This window comes from Salmo salar, chromosome ssa20 (assembly GCF_905237065.1).
Source record: "Salmo salar chromosome ssa20, Ssal_v3.1, whole genome shotgun sequence".
NCBI lineage: Eukaryota > Metazoa > Chordata > Actinopteri > Salmoniformes > Salmonidae > Salmo > Salmo salar.
Window position 1 is genome coordinate 55,920,753 of NC_059461.1, and position 15,886 is coordinate 55,936,638.

At 42.2% G+C, this 15,886-nt stretch overlaps 1 protein-coding gene across 1 annotated transcript; it reads left to right on the forward strand.

The window, feature by feature from the left end:
* Positions 1-6,223: 6,223 nt before the first annotated feature.
* On the forward strand, positions 6,224-13,651 carry ercc2 (excision repair cross-complementation group 2). Its single transcript, NM_001139939.1, has 23 exons — positions 6,224-6,362; positions 6,642-6,741; positions 6,835-6,912; positions 7,018-7,080; positions 7,187-7,300; positions 8,079-8,195; positions 8,281-8,397; positions 8,984-9,107; positions 9,200-9,296; positions 9,475-9,608; positions 9,757-9,925; positions 10,164-10,282; positions 10,388-10,457; positions 10,622-10,691; positions 11,245-11,346; positions 11,457-11,520; positions 11,650-11,771; positions 11,992-12,084; positions 12,168-12,240; positions 12,381-12,451; positions 12,649-12,792; positions 13,148-13,291; positions 13,429-13,651. The coding sequence occupies exons 1-23, from the start codon at positions 6,358-6,360 to the stop codon at positions 13,519-13,521; spliced, it is 2,283 nt and encodes a 760-aa protein (NP_001133411.1). The 5' UTR covers positions 6,224-6,357; the 3' UTR covers positions 13,522-13,651.
* The last annotated feature ends 2,235 nt before the right edge of the window (positions 13,652-15,886 follow it).

Genomic DNA, 15,886 nt, shown 5'->3' on the forward strand with positions numbered 1-15,886 from the left:
TACCATTGTATCATTCCTTTCTTTTATACACACTACCGTTCAAAAGTTTGGGGTCACTTAGAAATGTCCTTGTTTATGAAAGAAAAGCAAATTTTTTGTCCATTAAAATAACATCAAATTGATCAGAAATACAGTGTAGACATTGTTAATGTTGTAAATGACTATTGTAGCAGGAAACGGCAGATTTTTAATTTCTCGCATGGAATAGCCTTCATTTCTCAGAACAAGAATAGACTGACGAGTTTCAGAAGAAAGTTATTTGTTTCTGGCCATTTTGAGCCTGTAGTCGAACCCACAAATGCTGATGCGCCAGATACTCAACTAGTCTAAAGAAGGCCAGTTGTATTACTTCTTTAATCACACAACAGTTTTCAGCTGTGCTAACATAATTGCAAAAGGGTTTTCTAATGATCAATTGGCCTTTTAAAATGACAAACTTGGATTAGCTAACACAACGTTGCCATTGGAACACAGGAGTGATGGTGTCTGATAATGGGCTTCTGTACGCCTATGTAGATATTCCATTAAAAATCAGCCGTTTTCAGCTACAATAGTAATTTACAACATTAACCATGTCTACACTGTATTTCTGATCACTATGATGTTATTTTAACGGCCAATTTTTTTTGCTTTTCTTTCAAAAATGATTTTTTTTTTAAGTGACCACAAACTTTTGAACGGTAGTGTATATACAGTACCAGTCAAAAGTTTGGACACACCTACTCATTCAAGGGTTTTTCTTTATTTTGAATATTTTCTACATTGTAGAATAATAGTGAAGACATCAATACTACGAAATAACACATATGGAATCAAGTACTCACCAAAGAAGTGTTAAACAAATCAAAAGATATTTTATATTTGAGTTTCTACAAAGTAGCCACCCTTTGCCTTGATGAAAGCTTTGTACACTTGGCATTCTCTCAACCTGGAATGCTTTTCCAACAGTCTTGAAGGAGTTCCCACATATGCTGAGCACTTGTTGGTTGCTTTTCCTTTACTCTGCGGTCCAACTCATCCCAAACCATCTCAATTGGGTTGAGGTCGGGTGAATGTGGAGGCCAGGTCTTCTGATGCAGCACTCCATCACTCTCCTTCTTGGTCAAATAGCATTTACACAGCCTGGAGGTGTGTTGGGTCATTGTCCTGTGGAAAAACAAACGATAGTCCCACTAAGTGCAAACCATATGGGATGGCGTATCGCTGCAGAATGCTGTGGTAGCCATGCTGGTTAAGTGTGCCTTGAATTCTAAATAAATCACTGACAGTGTCACAAGCAAAGCACCGCCACACCATCACACCTCCTCCTCCATGCTTCACGGTGGGAACAACACATGTGAAGGTCATCCATTCACCAACTCTGCGCCTCACAAAGACACAGCGGTTGGAACCAAAAATCTCAAATTTGGGCTCATCAGACCAAAGGACAGATTTCCACCTTTCTAATGTCCATTGCTCGTGTTTCTTGGCCCAAGCAAGTCTCTTCTTATTATTGGTGTCCTTTAGTAGTGGTTTCTTTGCAGCAATTTGACCATGAAGGTCTGATTCACACAGTGTTCTCTGAACAGTTGATGTTGAGATGTGTCTGTTACTTGAACTCTGTGAGGCACTTATTTGGGCTGCAATTTCTGAGGCTGGTAACTCTAATGAACTTATCCTCTGCAGCAGAGGTAACTCTGGGTCTTCCTTTCCTGTGGCGGTCCTCATAAGAGCCAGTTTCATCATAGCGCTTGATGGTTTTTGCGACTGCACTTAAAGAAACTTTCAAAGTTCTTGAAATGTTCTTTATTGACTGACCTTCATGTCTTAAAGTAATGATGGACTGTCATTTCTCTTTGTTTATTTGAGCTGTTTTTTGCCATAATATGGACTTGGTCTTTTACCAAATAGGGCTATCTTCTGTATACCACCCCTACCTTGTCACAACACAACTGATTCGCTCAAATGCACAACACAAATGAACTTTTAACAAAGCACACCTGTTAATTTAAATGCATTCCAAGTGATTACCTCATGAAGCTGGTTGAGAGAATGTCAAGAGTGTGCAAAGCTGTCATCTAGGCAAAGGGGGGCTACTTTGAAGAATCTCAAATATAAAACATATTTTGATCTGGGGCTCCCAAGTGGCGCAGCGGTCTAACACACTGCATCTCAGTGCGTTAGTGCAGTCCCTGGTTTGAATCCAGGCTGCATCACATCCGGCCATGATTGGGAGTCCCATAGGGCGGTGCACAATTGGCCCAGTGTCATCTGGGATAGGCCATCATTGTAAATAAGAATTTGTTCTTAACTGACTTGCCTGGTTAAATAAAAAAATGTCTTAAACAATTTTTGGGTTACTACATGATTCCATATGTGTTATTTCATAGTTTTGATGTCTTCACTATTATTCTACAACATAGAAAATAGTAAAAATAAAGAAAACCCTGGAATGAATAGGCGTGTCCAAACTTTTACCTGGTACTATATGTACCGTTAATTCCTTTAATTTCTAATCTACAATTTTTGTTACTTTGGTTATGTATGATATATATATATATATGTGCCCATCTCAGTGAACTAATCCATTGCGGAGGCCTAGACTAAAAGCCAATTCATGCTTGATTCGCAAATGTGGTTGGAGGCTCCATATGGAGAGTGTGACGCATATGCAGAGCCTCCAGAGTCACGCAGAGGCCAAATCGAGGTCTGTGCCGCATCGCCCGGTGCCTGCCAAAGGTTGTAACAATTCGGAGGGCTCTGTATAGCTCCGCATTGACATGATTGGTTGACAGTAGGTGGGGGCGGTACATCCTGTATAAACACAAACTCCCTTCCTTAAGAACAGCTCTGCACTTCTCGGTGAAGCACGAGAATTATGAATGCCCTGACCTCTGCTGAGGCCATATCACCGTGAATGCTGCATGGCCAATGCAGAAGTCGTATTGACATTAGCTCAGATACATAATACACTTCTCTCTCCAGAATGCGCACTCTCCTGCCAATTTGTGCACATTTATTGTTTCATAACTTCATTGTGTGAATTGTTTGCGTTTGATTGTTAGTATATATTAATTCCCCATTACATATATCACCAGTAGTACATGTACCGTTAATTCCTATCATTTCTAATCTACAATTTTTGTTACTTTGGTTATGGTCATTTCTTTAATTGCATCCAATATTATTATTCCAGTCTTCCTGTTCTCATTGTCGGAGTGGGCACATTGTTTGCAGAGTGCACAACCTATGCTGCACTTGTGAGAAACAAGTTTTGGTTTATTGAATTACATTTATGAGTTCAGTCAATTTAGTCAGTGTCTTTCGTTTGGAGCGCTCATGTCAATGTTGAGTAAGGACGTGAACATAGAAGTAGGCCTATAGGTTAACTGGCCTGCATGTAAATGTAGGCATAAATGTGACCATTTGGGGATCTGATAGTATTTCTGATTGGCTTAATTCACCACCACTAATGACCTGTGGGTCTTCTGAAAGTAATGTTTTCTTCACCTCAAACAGCAAGCAAACAGTCTGTTTTTACATTCATTGAAAATTACAATAGTTCCTCAATGTATTTGAACAATCTTTCCAGCTCTCCCCCTTTTGATAACCACTCAGCATGATAGGGGAAAATGCAATGCTCTGATCCAGTGGAAACGTCATAAAATAGGTTTCTTATCAGTGCTTGACTTGGACTGAAATATGTTCCAGTACTCATTTTGGGCACTGGTTCTGTTTATATTTAGTTGCAGGAGCACCACAATACTTTTGAGCTAATATTCTAAGAGGAACAGGAGCTCAAGCAGTAGAACATTTGAGATGCCGGTACTTAGCTCTGGTGAGCTCCTGCCCTGCTGGCTTTCGCAGATTCTGCCATTACTCTCATGAAGTTGCTGGTAATAGGCTACACAAGGAATAGCAAACCTTTCTCATGTGGAACGCCAATTTAACTTACAATTTCTAACGATCTATGTGCCAATTATGGTTTTCATATCCACATGTTCGTGAAACAGTTCCATCTAATTTATAATAACGTCTTCAGATCTCAAAAATCATTGTCATGTGGTTAATCAAAATTCTATCCAAATCTAAATGAAAATTATATAAACCTAAAAAGTAACTTCTATTGTCAACTATTTAAATATAGCCAACAAATAAAAACATTTCAGCCTGCAGGTAGAAAATATCCCAAGTTAAGAGCGGGAGGAGACTAGTTGGGCCAGGTGAATTTTTCTTCTTCTTCTGGTTATCTACATCTCTGGCGCCCTCTGGAGGCATCAAACCATAAGCTTAAAGCATCAGACAAGCTCAAAAGATATTGTTGATTTTATTAAAACACATAGGGTGGGTCTATATAAGGAAAAATACACGAGCAATCGATTGGTCGAAAGAACAGATGACTTTCGGTCTACCAAGATTTTTTTTAGTCGGGACAGCCCTAAATCTGAGGAAACTGCAACTTTTGGCTTATCTTTTCTAATATTGAGGTCATCCCACCACACAACCTATTAGGGGAGAGTGGGTTAAGTTGAGTCAAATGGGTAAGTTGAGCCACCCTTGTTTCTAGGAAACCATACACAAAATTCTGAATTTGACCAAATATTTAAGAAAAGGTAATCATTTCATGGAGTCTGTGAAGGAAGAAACCATATGGAAAAAGTGGTACACAAGTTAGGTTTAAAAAAAAAAAAGAATTCACCAAGTCCAATGAATTTATTAGATGTTTCATGATGCTTGTATCTAAACCAAAGTAGATAATATTAAGATTGTTCTATACATCAGTTGGGGTCTCTATACGCTTCAATGTGAGGTCCTAAACCTAGCATGAAAGTGCATCCTTGTAGTTGTGTGGGCTAATATAGTCTAAATGTTTGCCTTGGGTTATTAAGTTGAGCCAATGGCCAGGGGGTAAGTTCGGCCAATGGTTGAGCCAATGGCAAGTTGAGCAAATTGAAATGTTTTCTTCCCAGGCGTAATGCAAGGCATTATTGCTGGGATATGAGGTAACAACAGGGCCTGGCCTATGTTAAAAGTGCAACAACAAACAAAATGTACAAAGTTTGTTTGTCAGGTGTTAAGCCTGTGTTAAAATATACTTAACATGATTAAAATACAGGGTTTTAAAAAGGTAGTGGTATTTCATTCAGTACCGAAGATTTGTTGCCACGGGCAGCACCGCAGATATTGAGAGGAGCGAGATGCAAGACTTAGCTCTCACACAGGCACACACAGTATCTGCGCATGTGCACGGGTTCACTTCATGCTGTTCACAGCGTGGTAGTCAGGGCACCAACACAGCGGAGTAGTTGAGCCCGGTGCTTCAATGCTCTTAGTTGTTGCTGAAATTGACTCATTATGCTGTTTCTTTTCTGCATCTACGCTATATCGCTGAATCTACCTTTAACTTACCCTGTCCAGAGGCTAAACTTACCCCATTCCCGGGGTAAGTTGTGCCAAGAGACCAATCTTTTTGGACAAGCTACAGTATGTTTTCAAACTGTAATGTTTACATGAATTCTCATTATTTCCATATATCTTTGTTAGAAAGAATACCATATTTCCCTTGATGGAGTAATGCTGAATGTAAAAATGGCTCAACTAACCCCACTCTCCCCTACCATACAACTTGTCAAATGTACAATATAGGAAGTACCTTTACTACTCTTATGACAATACCTTCTGCTCATGTTGAATATAAATAGAATGTTCTTTTCAGGTAAATCTTTATTCTTTCTTTAGTCTGCAGTATTTCAGTTTTCTTCTTTCGTTTTATGAAGTTGAATAAAAGACTGCACAATAGTTCTCTGAACCTCCCTGGCTGGCTGAATCGCTTTAGTGGATACTCAAACTGCTCTCAGACAGGTCTGCAGGTTTTGACTAGCAGAAGTGTCGTATCTGGTTATGAGAATTTACGCAACAGTTTAAGAGAATTAACTTGGACATTTAGGACAATTTAAGTTAAGGTTAGGAAAAAGGGTTAACTTTTACCCGACGCGACTCAGAAATATCTAGCTACACCCAGGTCTGCTCTGAGAACAGTCTTGGTTTCCACAAATGCGATTCAGCTCAACATTTAACTCGATATTTGACTAGTTAGTTCTGATTACAGGAATGGGACGTACTTCCATTGAGGGATGCATACAAACCCCAATCAGAGAAGACCAAAGGATTAGTTTACAATTCTGCAGCCAATCAGAGAAGCAAAAGATAGGGCTTTGTGTAGACGGAGGATGTCTGAAGAAATCTAATGTGTGGAACACAGCTAGCTCGCTAGTTCAAGGGTTTTGTTTTGCCAATAAATTAGCTAGGCATCTATTTATTGTAAAAAAGGGACTGACACATAAGCAGCTAGCTCGCCGCGGCAATAAATCCACTAAAATGAAGTAAGTGCTCGTGGCAGAGAGATTCTCAGACAGGGCAAAGTTAGCACTATGTAACGTTAGCTAGTAAACTCTTTGCTAACATAGCTAGCAGTTGACTATCGTAAGCTAGCTAGCTGGTTAAACTATAAACATTACACCGTACGATGTCTGTTGGAACGAACTTAGCCACAGATGAATAGGGGAGTTAGCTAGTTATGTTTTTTTTATATAGGTAATGCTATATTCTGAATGTTACCTGGCTAAAATGCCCTTACTATGACTACTACCTTTTTATTCTAGGCTCAACATCGAAGGGTTGTTAGTCTATTTCCCATATGACTACATTTACCCAGAGCAATATTCCTACATGCTGGAACTCAAGAGGACCCTGGATGCCAAGGTAAATAGAGAGACCCAGCAACATGCCACTTGTTGTAGACCTATCCTAATGCTATGGCCCTATTCATGATGGTAACACATTGTTTATCGAAAGGGACATGGAGTTCTGGAGATGCCATCTGGAACCGGGAAAACCATCTCTCTTCTGTCATTGATTGTTGCTTATCAGCGGGTGAGTCAAGATATGTCCGTTCCTCCATCAGGACTCTGTTGGAAGAACCTTTGTCACCATCTGGTCCTCTTTGACAATTCACTTATACAGTGATCTCTTTGACAGGAGTATCCTCTTGAAGTCACAAAACTGATCTACTGTTCCCGAACTGTTCCTGAGATAGAGAAGGTGATCTCTTTCTTTCTCTCACACCTTTCTTTGTGCTCCCCTGTCCTTGAAGAACATATGTTTCTCATCCCCTTCTCTGATGCCATGTTGCTCCCTTGTCCATCAGGTGGTGGAGGAGTTGAGGAAGTTAATGGAGTTCTATTCTAAGGAGACGGGAGAGAAGAACAACATCCTGGCTCTGGCGCTCTCCTCTCGGAAAAACCTGTGTGTTCACCCCGAGGTAGGAACAACATGCCGTAGCATCATATTACGAAATTACAGTAGGCTGCCGGTATCGATTACCCTTTTTCAGATATAATGGCATGTGGCCCCTTGAAAGTGCTACGGCATGTTTGTTTGTCTGTTAGGGTAGGCTACACTGTCTTTTTTAAATGCCAACGCGAACCCTTCTCTGGAGACATGAACAGCATTTTACTGGTCTGTAAAGTAAAGTTGCTTCTGAAGCGAGACTAACGTCCATCAGTAGGTGAGCAGAACAGTCAATCCTAGCCTGCCTGCTGCCTGCGCGCAGACCACTCTTTCCTAAAAAAAAAAGTACTTTTAAAGTTTGTTAAATATCGCAACTTACCAAGATATTTAGTAGAAAGAAAGCACATCTAGCTACCCTACCATTAAAAAAACAGCAACGGCTGCACATCAATCAGCAATGTTTATTGTTGTCAGGGAAACAATAGAACATGATATACAGGCAGAATTCTACTGTCTGAAAAGGTACAGACGCTTCTAATGTGGCACTTTTTCAATTGTCTGAAAAGTGATCAATTATTGACATGTTACTACTGTAATGCGGTCTATGTCTGTAAAGGGCCACGGTAGACAACTTCATTGCCCGGCCCTAGCGGTCAGTACACATATCTTCACGATGACACCCACTAACCGTGGTTCTGTAATGCTCTTCAAACACATTTGTGTGTGTTCAATATAGCGCATTTCTTTGCATGTAGTTAAATTGTGTGTGTCCATGTCATGGTGCAAATTGCATGATTCTTTGTGTTCAGGTGAGCTCCTTACGCTTTGGGAAAGAGGTGGACGGGAAATGTCACAGCCTGACGGCGTCATACATCCGCGCCCAACGGCAGAGCAACCCAAGCCTGCCTTCCTGCCGTTTCTATGAGGTGATGGGATTGTGACAAAGAGAGTGATCTGGAGAGTTCCATGCCTCTGTCTGTCTGTCTGACTGACTCTGTCTGTCTGCTCCAGGAGTTTGATGCTATGGGAAAGCAGGTGCCCCTCCCCGCTGGAGTCTACAACCTGGACGATCTGAAGGACTTTGGGCGGAGGAAAGGCTGGTGCCCCTACTACCTAGCACGCTATTCGGTAAGAATAGCCCATTGTCATAGCATCTGATGTTTTTCTTTTACCAGTGTTTTTGTAGCATGTTATATTTGACAGCATTACTAAAGACGGTACAGTATGAAGATAGGCAGAAAGTACTTCTCCAATAGAAATTGACGATCACACTTGTAGGCGATGTTGACGTTGGCTAGCTAAGCTCAAGCATAGAAACACGTAATCAGATCTAACGATCGTCTCACGCCGAACTGAGCATGTGCAAGCGGTCAAATCATAGGCCCTTCCGGCGATAAAGTTGTTTTTTACAAATGAAAACGTGTCTGTTTGTCACTTTCACAAGGTTGCAGTATTAACAGGTTCAACTACTTATGACATTGGCTCGAATCTAGGTTGTGCCTTTAAATTTTGAGAAAATTAACATCCAAGGATGTTTCACTTCTCTCAATGTCTTCTCAAACACTGGCCTGCTCTGATTGGTCTGTTTCGCAAGCGTTCCCGGATGTCTCGTGATGTTGCACCTCTGGGTTTAGAAACTCTGTGGCATTACTGTATGAAGGAGATGGATTAGTGGTGGTGTTTTTCTTTTTGCTTCTTTCCTTAACACATACAGATCCTCCATGCCAACATCATAGTTTACAGTTACCACTACCTCCTGGACCCAAAGATTGCAGACCTTGTCTCAAAGGAGCTCTCCAAGAAATCAGTGGTTGTTTTTGACGAAGCACATAACATCGGTAAGGACATCCAGCTGTTTCTTTCCCATTTGTTTAAGCAACCCACTGTTTCAAGCCTCCACAAGCTGACGTTCCATCCTCCTCTTCCTCAGACAATGTGTGCATCGACTCAATGAGCGTCAACATCACCAGGAGGACTCTGGACCGCAGTCAGGCCAACGTGGAGACCCTACAGAACACCATTCTCAAGTAAGGTCATACACTAGTGGATCTAGTGGAGAGCAGCACTAGAACCACTGTCATGTTCTGTGTACAAAGGAGAACGTACAAGGTTTCTATAATGAGACCGACTGAACCAGTTTGTTGTTCTTGCCCCAAAAGTGTAGAGGGTTGTGATGTCATCTCAACTGCTTGTCCTCTGCTGTAGGATAAAGGAGACAGATGCAGCCAAACTGAAAGAGGAATACAGACGATTGGTGGAGGGCCTGAAAGAGGCCAACGTTGCCAGGGAGACCGACATCTACATGTCCAATCCTGTGTTGCCAGATGAGATCCTCCAAGGTTAGCCCCCTGGAGTCCAGTTGAAAACAACCAGTTATTGAATATTTGTATCGATTTATGCTCAAACAGGTTTTCATGTATCTATCTTTGCGTTTCTATACCCTGTCCTCCCTCCCCCGCACTGTCTGCCTTTCTTTCCCCCCTCCAGAGGCTGTGCCTGGCAGCATCCGCACGGCAGAGCACTTTGTGGGCTTCATGAAGCGTTTCCTGGAGTACTTGAAGGCCAGGCTGAGGATTCACCATGTGGTGCAGGAAAGCGCTCCACAGTTCCTCAAAGACATCTTCGAGAAGGTCTGCATTGACCGCAAGCCCCTCAGGTAACTTCTACAGTACTTTTGTGTTAGTTTTGTATAGCCTGGTGCCCTCAGTTGGTGGAGATTTCCACTTTAGGTCCTAACATGTACAAACTCTGTCCACCAGGGCACCGGCAATGTAAACCAAATGCTCCTAGACCTAACTGACTTCATCGTGGATTATGTCTCTTTGGTACATTGAAAGAAGTTTCTAGTAACTCCTACTCACTCCTTTATATGACATATCTATTTGTTTCTCTAGATTCTGTGCCGAGAGGTTGCGTTCATTGCTGAGGACTTTAGAGATAGCGGACATCGCAGACTTCTCAGCCATCACCCTCATCTCCAACTTTGCCACTCTGGTCAGCACTTACAGCAAAGGTACTGAACCTCTCTAACCTGACTGTGTCCATGTTACCTCTACATGGCTACAGTTCTGTGGTTATTTACTTTCTTTGTTCTTCCCTTGCTATCTTCCACAATCAGGCTTCACCATCATCATTGAACCCTTTGAAGACAGAACCCCCACCATTGCTAACCCCGTGCTGCACTTCAGGTGGGGTTAATTTGTGTTGAGTATGTTCTGTTTTGCCAGCAGAACGGTGTGATATTGATGGATGAGATGTTGTACCACTGCAAGAGCCAAGGGTGAAATAATCCATCAGGATGCAAGTGGAGGAGATCTACTTTTAACCCTGCTCTTCTCTCCTCTCCCTTCAGCTGTATGGACCCTTCCATTGCCATCAAGCCTGTGTTCGAGCGCTTCCAGTCTGTCATCATTACGTCAGGGGTAATCTCTGTCTCTGTCTCTGTCTCTGTCTCTGTCTCTGTCTCTGTCTCTGTCTGTCTGTCTGTCTGTCTGTCTCTCTGTCTCTCTGTCTCTCTGTCTCTCTCTGTTCCTAGATTAACTGTGACCTAGCCACTAATCTGTGATTATAAGGCACCTGCTGATGGTCTCATCTGTCTAAGATGGGGCCATTCACATTCCATTGCAGTTGGGCTAGAGTGCCATTTGTGAATTTAATGTGTTAATGAGGAACAAATGGCTTTTCTTTGTGTTTCTCAGTACTTTATCAACAGGGATCCCCCCTTAAATCTGCAGCTTTTTAATGATTTTTTACCACCATTCAGAATTTAGTTTATCAATGAATTGGCATGTGGCGCAAACAGAAATGTAAAGTTTGACAGTTTATATTATTTTCAGTATATTATTTAGCCTTTTCGGTGTCCTCAGCAGTCAGTTCAGTCGTATGATCATCACTTCTCTCTATTGATCCTCTCACTAGATCCCTTGGCTGTCCTACCCTGTGGTTGTCTACTTCTGATCATGTTTCTACCCACAGACCCTTTCACCGTTGGACATTTACCCCCGAATCCTGGACTTCCGGCCTGTTACCGTGGCATCCTTCACCATGACGCTGGCACGCACCTGCCTCTGCCCTCTTGTGAGTAACCTCAGAAACCGTCTACATGATATGACCTGAGTGGTTAATTCAAGCTATGCTGAGCTTCAGAAAGGATGGAAGGGGGTGACACTGAGCTCTTCCTCTTTCAGGTGGTGGGGAGGGGGAACGACCAGGTGGCCATGACCTCCAAGTTTGAGACGCGTGAAGATTTTGGTTAGTGATTGTTACATTTTATCTAAATATTGTAAGCTTGCCTTGCCTCTTTGTAAGCTTAGACTCTCCTTTCCTTAGATGTGAAAAACAAATCACTGAAATAAACCTGGTCTGGGTTCAATTTTTCAGCTGTCATCCGTAACTATGGCAACCTGCTGCTGGAGATGTCTGCGATTGTGCCAGATGGCATCGTGGCCTTCTTCACCAGCTACACCTACATGGAGAACATCGTGGCGTCGTGGTATGAGCAGGTGTGTACACACGGTCCACAAATGGAAGGGAGGATAAATGTTGTTAGAAGTGAATAACGTGTTGCTCCGTCTGTACTGTTATAGCAATAGACATATCTATGTTAGCATTTTATTGGCAGCAGATAGAATTGTGGCCAGAAATGTAATATTTTGCAAGGTAGTAATCAGGAAGTTGAGTAAGCGCTGTCCTCTTGTCCTGCCCCTGTGTCTCTGTCTGTAGGGCATCTTGGAGAACGTCCAGAGGAACAAGCTGATCTTCATCGAGACCCCAGACGCAGCAGAGACCAGCATGGCTCTGGAGAAATACCAGGAGGTCAGGAGACCCTTTCTTTGACTGTCTTAGGTTGTCTTCTGTCGTTGTCTGTGATCTCTGACCTCTTATCTGTTGTGCCCCAGGCCTGTGAGAACGGCAGAGGAGCCATCCTGCTGTCTGTGGCCAGGGGGAAGGTGTCCGAGGGAATCGACTTTGGTGAGTGTTGTTTAGTTCCTGTAACATAGTAGTTGAGCCTCCATTAGGCTCATTTGCTAAACATAATGGCCGCCAAAGTTACAGCATAGGTCATGTGTAGTTATTTGAAGAGATAAGTGATATGAAACTGTCTCCCTCAGTCCACCATTTTGGCCGTGCGGTGATCATGTTTGGAGTGCCTTACGTTTACACACAGAGCCGGATCCTAAAGGTCAGTCTAACTCCTCTGTTCATCATCCTTCCCTTGTTCTTCTCTTCTGCTTTATTCACTGTTTTGGTCTGTTCCTCTCTTCTGTTCAGCGTATGTCCTCCTCACCCCTCTGTCTGCTATTCTTTCACTTCCTTTAATCCTAATGGTCTGTTTTTCCACGATAGTTATCCTTCTCCTCTTCTGTCCATCTCCACCAGGCTCGTCTGGAGTACCTGCGGGACCAGTTCCAGATTAGAGAGAATGACTTCCTGACGTTTGACGCCATGCGGCACGCAGCACAGTGTGTGGGCCGCGCCATCAGGGGCAAAACTGACTACGGCTTGATGATCTTCGCAGACAAGGTGAGGACCTTCAGAACTTGGTGTGTCAAGTTTTAAAGGAACATTTCTTACCACTCTGATCATTGATAGACTCTACCATGATCATTTTGTTTCTTTTAATTGTTTGTAATTTAGTTCTGTGTTGGACGCCAGGGAGATTAGTTGACGCTGTGGCGTCAGCTAATGGGATCCTAATTAAAATTCTACATTTTGTGGCTTTCTTGAATTTGAAAGCCATAATGCACTGAGGTTACAGCAGGTTGTTCCATAATGCTGTTACCTATCTAGTGCCTTCACACCAGTGGTAACAAAATAAATGGGTCAAATAAAGGCTATTGAAGAGAATTGGAACAATTGTTTCTCTCTCGTGTTGCAGCGCTATGCCCGGGCTGACAAGCGAGGGAAGCTGCCCCGGTGGATTCAGGAGCACCTTACTGACGGCAGCCTCAACCTGACCATCGACGAGACGGTACAGCTGTCCAAACACTTCCTGCGCCAGATGGCCCAGCCCTTCAGACAGGTACATCACAGTACAGGGACATGTTTAGCAGGGTTGTGTAATTTTTTTATTTTTTATGTAGACGCCTGTCTGACTTGTAGAATAAGAAATCACATCAGATGTATTCATGACATCTCTAACCTATCCATTCCCCTCAGGAGGACCAGTTGGGCCTGTCTCTGCTGACACTGGAGCAGCTGCAGTCAGAGGACATGCTGCAAAAGATCGCCCAGATCGCTCACCAGGCCTAAGAGGAAGCGTCATCACCCAGTCAAACCCACAGTTACTGTTCCAATACTGTCCTACTGTACATAGTTTATTTTTTAAGTGTATATTTGCATAAGCCAGGAGGCCGAAAAATAAAGTTTACAGTTTCTACCATGCAGTTGGCATGTTTTTTTTTAACACAATGACTTGTCTTTGGCATCATTAAATGTGAAGACTGTTATTTTATCAAATCAATTCTCTATTATTATTACGTGATTAAACTAATCATGTAAATGTAATTAACTTGGAAGTCGGGGCACCACGGAAAATCTTCAGATTACAAAGTTATAATTTTCCAAATATAACTCTTCAGATATTTTAATATCTGATCAATTAGTCTTCTATTAATGAATTATTCTTTACCTCACGTCAGTCTCATTTCAAACGTCGTAAATTGTTGGTTATCTGCACGAACCCAAACTTTTATTGTGAATCATCCATACACTAATTAATTGGCTTAATAATTTATTTACTAACTAAATAATCACAGAAATGCATAAACAAACATGTTACTAACAAATGATAGGGAAGATTCCCTAGTGGGCTAAGCCGATATGACGGCTTGGTGGACAAAGGGAAGTGGGTGTGGACTGAGAAAGAGCGGGAAAGACAAAAGGAATCACGACACAGTTAATTATATTAATTGAAATGCTAATCCTTTGCACATGAACGCTCACTCATTCGGGAATAATTGCAATCAATATATATTTACGCCCATGTGTCGAACTTTTGTTGGAATCTGGTCCGTCTGCTGGACAGTGGCGGTTCTAGACCATTTCAACTGTGGGGGCCAAGCTGGGGCCAGTTGTACTGTTAGAGGGGCCAGTTACATTAGACGTTGTCATATCGTTTTCTTCACATTAGCAGGCAAAAGACCATGTTCATAATCATTAGTGTTCCGCTTTGCCACTGTCTAATAACGGATGTAAAAAAAGACCGATAGCAAAAATTAGTTATGTAAAAATTATTTCATACTCCACATTTAGGGGGGCCACAAGGGGGTCCAAAATTGTCACAGGGGCACTGACCCCCCCTGCCCCTCTCAGAACCGCCCCTGCTGCTGGAGAGTTCATCCGAGTCTCTCTCTGTCTGTTCCCTGAAGATCAGTCTTTCGTGGTTAGAATGGATACTTCAGAGTACCATTCAGAAATGGTCTCATAGATGTTTCGGCGGTACTCGGCATTCGCATCCCAGGTTTACATCATTTCTAGCTGGAGACTAGCAATTAGTATCTAAGATTTGCTCTTATTCTGTATGAATCGATAGTCTCAGAGTTTAACTATTTCCAGCTGTGTAGCCAATGCTCCACGTGATATGGTTAGGAATTCAATAACTATTCGCAAACACAAATCACGCTGTGGGTTTGCTCAGTCTTGGTACTCAAACCTGTGCCACCTCAGTTTACACCGAGGTATGTGTGGTTTAAAGAGGGTTTCCTCAGGAGGGGTTTTTATTCGTAACAATAGGAAAGGCGGTTCTATGATGCCTGATCATGTCTGTGCTCACGGGGGCGGGCCAATGATTTAAACTTTAAAGGGAATACATTTCTCTCACATTAAAGGTTTATCACATTTCACAAATAGTTTAATCTTTACTCATTTTATACAAGAATTAGATGCAAACCCCATAATTGAGAAATGTACACATTCAGAGATATAGTTGTGTTTCCTGTGCTCTCTGAGGTCACCAAATGAAACACACTCATCATACATGTCCCTTAAGTGTCCACGGACCATTCCCACCTCACAAGTGGACGGGCCTTTTGTTTCATTTTCCCATTTTGGGGATTTAGGAGTTTGGCCACGTGAAATCCTTTGTTCACTCTGTGGTCTCTGCATAAAAAGGGGAAGTAAAATTCCATCAGGAATTTACAACCTGAGATAACAGAACCTGGGTGTAGGAGAGAGTGAGAAGCCATGATCTATACCCAGAAAGGGCCACGTCATGACAACATGTACATCATGAAACATACCCAGACAAGGCTAGCATGAACACAGTAGATTGAAGAGACTCAATATACTTTATTTGGCATTTGTCTGTTATGGTTTCCAGATATAAAATATGTTTGTAATTTTCAATAGCATTGACAATCTGCAAAGAAATCTCTCCATATGTAACAGCTAACATAATTCTACATAAATAAGATGTAGGGCTCTATTCAATCTGTATCGCTGAAGTTGAGCGTGATTGAAATTTAAAGGCAATGTTAGCGGAGATTGCACTCATGGTATAACGCTGCATATGAAACGCTTGACACAGTTTGGATAGAGCCCTTGTGCTTTGTCAGCTTATAGCCCTTTTTATACTGTAAATGGTGCTAACATGCATTCTGTGTCCTGATGTTGTCCA

Bases quoted from the DNA above. Each gene is read 5' to 3' on its own strand.
- ercc2 (NM_001139939.1), top strand. The intron at 9,297-9,474 runs GTAAGGTCATAC...CCTCTGCTGTAG, and splicing joins CTACAGAACACCATTCTCAA to GATAAAGGAGACAGATGCAG. The intron at 9,926-10,163 runs GTAACTTCTACA...TTGTTTCTCTAG, and splicing joins ATTGACCGCAAGCCCCTCAG to ATTCTGTGCCGAGAGGTTGC.